General features: G+C 30.4%; 1 protein-coding gene across 1 annotated transcript; it reads left to right on the top strand.

Moving 5' to 3' along the window:
* The first annotated feature begins 506 nt into the window (after positions 1–506).
* LOC108834915 (two-component response regulator ARR5) lies at positions 507–2,606 on the top strand. Its single transcript, XM_018608228.2, has 5 exons — positions 507–840; positions 965–1,041; positions 1,129–1,206; positions 1,300–1,370; positions 2,110–2,606. Exons 1-5 carry the CDS (start codon positions 690–692, stop codon positions 2,282–2,284), a joined length of 552 nt encoding a protein of 183 aa, XP_018463730.2. The 5' UTR covers positions 507–689; the 3' UTR covers positions 2,285–2,606.
* Positions 2,607–6,228: the final 3,622 nt, after the last annotated feature.

Below are 6,228 nucleotides of genomic sequence, written 5' to 3'. Positions count from 1 at the left end.
ACCAACCACCGGAGCCAGAAAAAGAAGACCGACGGCTACTCTTCTAACTAGGGTTTTTTTGCAACTCAGAAAAATTGAACTACTACTTAAACATCATCAGAAGTTTTCTTTATTAAATGTTTATTACCGGATATTACATTTTCTGTTTTAGTACATTTTGTTCAAATGGAAAGTTCAAGAGAAATACGAAATTATAGGAAATGTACAAATACAAAATCAAAGTTCCATGATCTGATTCTGAACAATACTGGAGAGAGATCGTCATGATACGATCTATGATTCATTTTCCCTTCCAGAATATCCGATATGATTTTTTTCACCACTCAGAATATTATTTGACTATTCTTAGAAAAGTATATATAAAGAAGTCGATCACTTTGATTTATTTTTTCCGCCAGAAAACTTTATTACAGATGATTATATTTATATTTGAATTTGACAATTTTGAATATGACTTTTTCTGAAAGAGAGTAAACAAATAATATTCCACGCGCAATCGACAGACAAAATCCCACAGATATGCAAAGATCTCTCAGAATCTCTCGATATCATATTTCCCTCTCTTTTCCCCCACTCTTCCTTATAAATCCTTATTTCTCCATCCTCCTTTGCAAAGTCAAATCTCTCACTTTCTTCTCAAATCATAAGCAAATTCTCTTTCTCTCTCGTTTAACGATCTTTGATTCATTATGGCGGAGGTTTTGCGTCCGGAGAAGTTGGACATATCCAACGACACTTCTTCCTTGGCATCGCCGGAGCTTCTTCACGTTCTCGCCGTCGATGACAGCATCGTCGACCGTAAATTCATAGAGCGATTGCTCAGAGTATCTTCTTGCAAAGGTAAGAAGTGATAAGTTTCTATTCATCTCGAAGACTCTGTTTAATGTTCGAAATCTGACAGTTTCTTTTTGAATTTTTTTTTTTTGTAACTAAAATAAATTATCTTTTTTGAAAATTTGATCAGTTACTGTTGTCGATAGCGCGACAAGAGCTTTGCAGTACCTTGGATTAGATGGAGACAACAGTTCTGTTGGATTTCAGGTAATAAATCTGAATTGCAATGATCCTTGATTAGTGTTGGGAATCCATTCAAATTTGGTATTGAAGTTTCTGAATAATATTTATCAGGATCTGAAGATTAATCTGATAATGACGGACTACTCTATGCCTGGGATGACTGGTTACGAACTACTGAAGAAGATCAAAGTAAGTATTTTTTTCTGATGATTCAATTGATTCGAAAAATAAAAATGGAAGTTTTTGATCTAACCTGCTGTATGTTTTTTCGAATTCTTATAGGAATCATCAGTTTTCAGAGAAATACCGGTTGTGATTATGTCCTCAGAGAACATCTTGCCTCGTATCGATAGGTATTATCTTCATCACCATCCCTAGTCTTTGCTTTAAGTTCATTATCGTCTATTAATATGCATGATTAACCAGTTATAGTAATTTTATTAGATTTTGTTGCATTTATTACTTTGGGATGATCAACGGGTTTGTTAAGGGAAACTTTTAGTTAATCAGGATTTTATTAAAAGATACCGTTAAGCAATATGCATTGACCTAATTAAATTTATTTTTATAATCATATCAGGTTAGTAAGATAATGAAAATGATATAGTTTCTTTAAACTATCATGGGTAACACTGGTGGTAGTTGTAACTTTTGATCAAAGTTAAAGATTTGGTGTCACTTTAGTGGGTCCTTAAAAGATTTAATAAAAGGATATTAGGAATATGTAATAATAAAAAAAATGTTTCTTGTGGCCCCAACATAAGAAAAGAATAATCCGCCATAATAAGTTAAACAAGATCTTCTCTTGAGATTTGATTTTATTGCCGGTGATGTGTTTGTTAATAACCCCGAATTTTTAAATATTAAATATGTTTTTAGTTTTGTTTGCATAATCTTTGGTAGGGTCTATTATAAATCCAATCCTCGTGATAGACACCTCACATGCATTTGTTTATTATTAAGGAACCATCTTTACCAAATTAAAGTCTAATCATGTAGTTTCTTATTGTTATGAGCTGGCCATTTTCTTGATCCAAAGCTATCAACTTAAAAGATTAGATCACTAATATTTGATTCTATAAAAAAAATCAGATGTCTTGAAGAAGGTGCTGAAGATTTCTTATTGAAGCCTGTGAAGTTGGCTGATGTTAAGAGATTAAGAGATTCTTTAATGAAAGCTGAGGAAAGAGTATTCAAGAATATTATGCACAAGAGGGAGCTAGAAGCTAATGATATCTTCTCGCAGCTAAAACGCGCAAAGATCTGAGTCTTCTTTGGTTCTTATTCCATGATATGAACTTACAAAGGCTCAAACGTTGACAAAAAAAAGGCTCAAAGATTCAAACGCACTTCAGCATGTCCTGATTCCTTCGACTAACGATTTTTGCGAACGTAACAGCCTTTTTAGCTGGTAGAACTACAGACCGAGGAGTGTTTTTTCATAAAATAGAAATGTAAATTGATAGTCTGAAAAAGTTGGGATTCATTAGAGAGGACAAATACATTGTTTTTTTTTCTTTACATGAAAAATGTAAAATGATGATGCTAATTTACAACTAGCTAGGCATTTTGTGCCTTTTTGGCCTTCAGTTTATATGGCAAAGTGTTATTTACTTACGAGCTAAGCGAAGGCTTTTAGCGAGTAAATTTCTGGAGGCTAAAAAACCGTTTTGATGTAGTTCTAATAGAATAACTAGATATCGACGGTTTCTTTTTCATTTTTATAAATATATTTACTTATTTTAGTTAATTAGTGGTATACAATTTTAACGTTAACTATATATCTAAATGTTTATAAACCTATTTCAAATATAATAATTTTATAGTTTATATGGTGTAATTAATCAATACTTTAAAATCATCATATGTATTTTTCGCTTCTTATTATATATTTATGTTAATTTATTTAGATTTAGTTAAACAAATTAATATATACATGAGAAAATATATTTAAAAATTATTTTGTATCAAATTAATATTCAATTCTGACCCGGCAACCTTCAAAGTCGTATTTCCTATTTAATATTTTTTTCTACATTTATTCATTTTAAAATATTCTTTTGATATACAAAAGTGTAAGTATGTCAATTTTTATACATGTAACATATAGTTTGTGAATGTTAAATCTTTAAGTCATCGTATTATATTTTAGCATTAATATTTTATATTTATAAAAATAGAATTATAAATTTATCAATTTAATATAATTTATCATCTTTAATTAAATATAATATTTTCATCTTAACATGAATTATTATCATTATTATTATTATTATAAAATAGATAAAAATAAGCTATAATTTTGTGTTTCATTTTATAAACGATAGTTGAATATATATTAATGCATAATAATGGTTCATTACTACAAAATTAATTAAAATATTTATATAAACATCCTGAAAATTAAGATATTGCTAAACTATTTTCAACAGATTTTTTAGAATTATATATATGTATATATATATATATTTATATATTTATAGTTAAAATGAAAAGATGTCATGATTAAAATAGTTACAAAAGTTTTATATTAGTAGCTTTAATGAAATACATGTTAAATTTTATACATGTATTATATAGTTTGCTAATGTTAACCCTTGTTACAAACATATTATATTATGAAAATAAATATATACAATATATAATTTAATTATTTAATATAATTTATCATATTTAGTTCAATATAATAATTTTCTCTTAATATGATTGATTATTATTATATAATAGATAAAACAAGATAAAATTTAATCTTCATTTTTAAACTATATGAATGTATGATAATGTTTTAAAACTAATTACGAATTATTAAAAATATTTACATAGAATTTGAAAATTAAGATCTGGTTAACATCTTTTAAAAATATTTACATATAATTTAAATATGTGTCTGTTAACCAATCTGATTTTATAGGAGTCGATTGTTATATTGGGAATGATATATTATTGAGTCATATTATTATGAACAAATGAATGATAAATCATTTCTAGTGAGTGTTCATTTTTTTAAATATAACACATAAATCAAGGTTATAACTTCTGTTTTAATATATAAGAGGTTAACAAATTTTAAATATTTCGGCACTAAATGTTAAGATTTTTATTCAAGTTATATGGTTAAATTTTTCAAATATTTTGCTTTAATTTAGGAAAGACAATCTAGAAATATCATGTATATATTGTCCCCATCACTCACTATTTTGCAAGGTGGTTATATAATCTGGATTTATTTTGTATATTTTGAAATACTTTTAGAAAATGATTAATTTATAAATTGTCAAAAATAAATTTATATATTTCAAATTGTTTAGTCATATCTTGATTTTTAAAAAATATGATTTTTATGAGAATACTATGATGTTTATAAACAGGATTTATAACCCACTGCGATTTATAAAATACATTAAACTTTAATTTAAAATATAAGAAACCATATTGACAAACATGTATGTCTTTTTTTTGACATCAAAAGGCTATTCTATTACTCAAGCTTGAGGTGGTCTGGATAACCAGACCGGAATAGAAGACAAACATGTATGTCAAAATAATTATAAAATACATATTTTATATTCACAATGACTTGCATGCATTGGGGACAAAGGATTTGATAATGGCTCGTGCTTTAACAACGTTTGTATTTTCTGCTTGTTATGAACCGATATATATATATATATATATATATGATCGACATATTTCTTTATCATTATCTTTATGTTATATTGGTATTTATCTTATAGTTAGGATAACTATAAAATCATGTATATTTACGATGGTTTTAAGTTAATGAAAGACCAAGCTTTCCCCGTTACTTATCAAACACGTTATCAGCAACGATACTGCTTTAAAAACCCTAGCTAATCGCCAACCATAAACACAGAAACCAAATAGCCTTCTTCTTACCGGCTGATGTTTTGCATATTTCTATTGTTTTATCTTCATAAGTTTAGAATAGGATTTAGGCATGCTTAGGCTGCATTTTGCACGCATGAGTCCTTATCAGGTATTGGAGTACCACATGGAGCATTTGGGATGCATTGGGGACTCAAAAGAGGCAAAAGAAGTGACTTAGAGACGACCAAGGCCACAGCGACCTCAGTGCAGCGACCCTCGCCACTCGCTGCGACCTCATCACCCGGAGCGGCCTCAACCCAGCGACTCCCACCGCCTGCTGCGACTCACCCTCCTGGAGCGGCTTCACCTCAGCGGCCCGTGCTGCTCGCTCGTCTTCTCCGGAGCGACCCGTCCCAGCGGCCCATCCTGGTCGCTGTGAATCACTACCTGGAGCGGCCTCGGCGCAGCGAGGAGACCAGCTCGCTCGTCTCATCTGCAGCGACCATGCGGAGCGACCCCTCCTGGTCGCTCCGAACCCGTTTCATCTCGAACTTAAACATTTCTCAAGGGCATTTTAGTCATTTGTATGCACTTTTTTCTATTCTAAAACCTAAGTTTAAGTATTGTGTAAGCCACCAGAGGCTAATCTATCTTTTGTTACTTGGTAAACATCAAAAACTATTGGAGATTTCATCTTTTGGATCATTGATTCTCTTGTTCTTATTTTATTTATTGTTGATTTCTGTTATTTCATCTCTGTTTATGATCAATCTGAAACTCAATATGGGTTTAAGAATGATCATTAACCTTAGTGAGTAATCCACCATTGAATTCATGGGTTAGGAAGATTTAGGGTGATTAAGTTAGTTCTAGGATATTTTAGTATAAATCAAACCTTATTCCTTGCCTAGGAGAGTATTCGTAATGCATCTGTTGAGTTGGCCTCTCAAAAGTTGATCTTTAGACATCTCCCACCCACAAGGTGTTCAATGATATGTCTGAGTCAACTCTCCTAAGCTCTTAACACACTTTACCAAAGACATTTGTTGTTAAGGGTGTTAAGATAGCCAATAGACTTGTTGTTAATGATTGCTTCTATATTATTCACCCAAAGACATTTGATGTCTGAAATATGTTAGCAAAAGAACATTCATCTAGACATAGAGTTTGTTTAGGATTGTGTCTAAGCTTAAGGTTGATTAGTTTGATTGATTGTTGCCATCCTTAGTTCGAAGCTTGATCACCCAAGGTCTAAATTCCTATACCCATGAGTTCTCCTACTCATAAAAGAGAGTTCATTGATTTACTGTTTTTATTGTTTAGTTATTGCATTCTAGGTTCTAGAAATCATCAAATCATCGATTGCGCTTAGATTAAGGAAGT

Source organism: Raphanus sativus, chromosome 2 (genome assembly GCF_000801105.2).
Source record: "Raphanus sativus cultivar WK10039 chromosome 2, ASM80110v3, whole genome shotgun sequence".
Taxonomy (NCBI): domain Eukaryota; kingdom Viridiplantae; phylum Streptophyta; class Magnoliopsida; order Brassicales; family Brassicaceae; genus Raphanus; species Raphanus sativus.
This window is presented reverse-complemented; position numbering and strand designations above follow the sequence as displayed.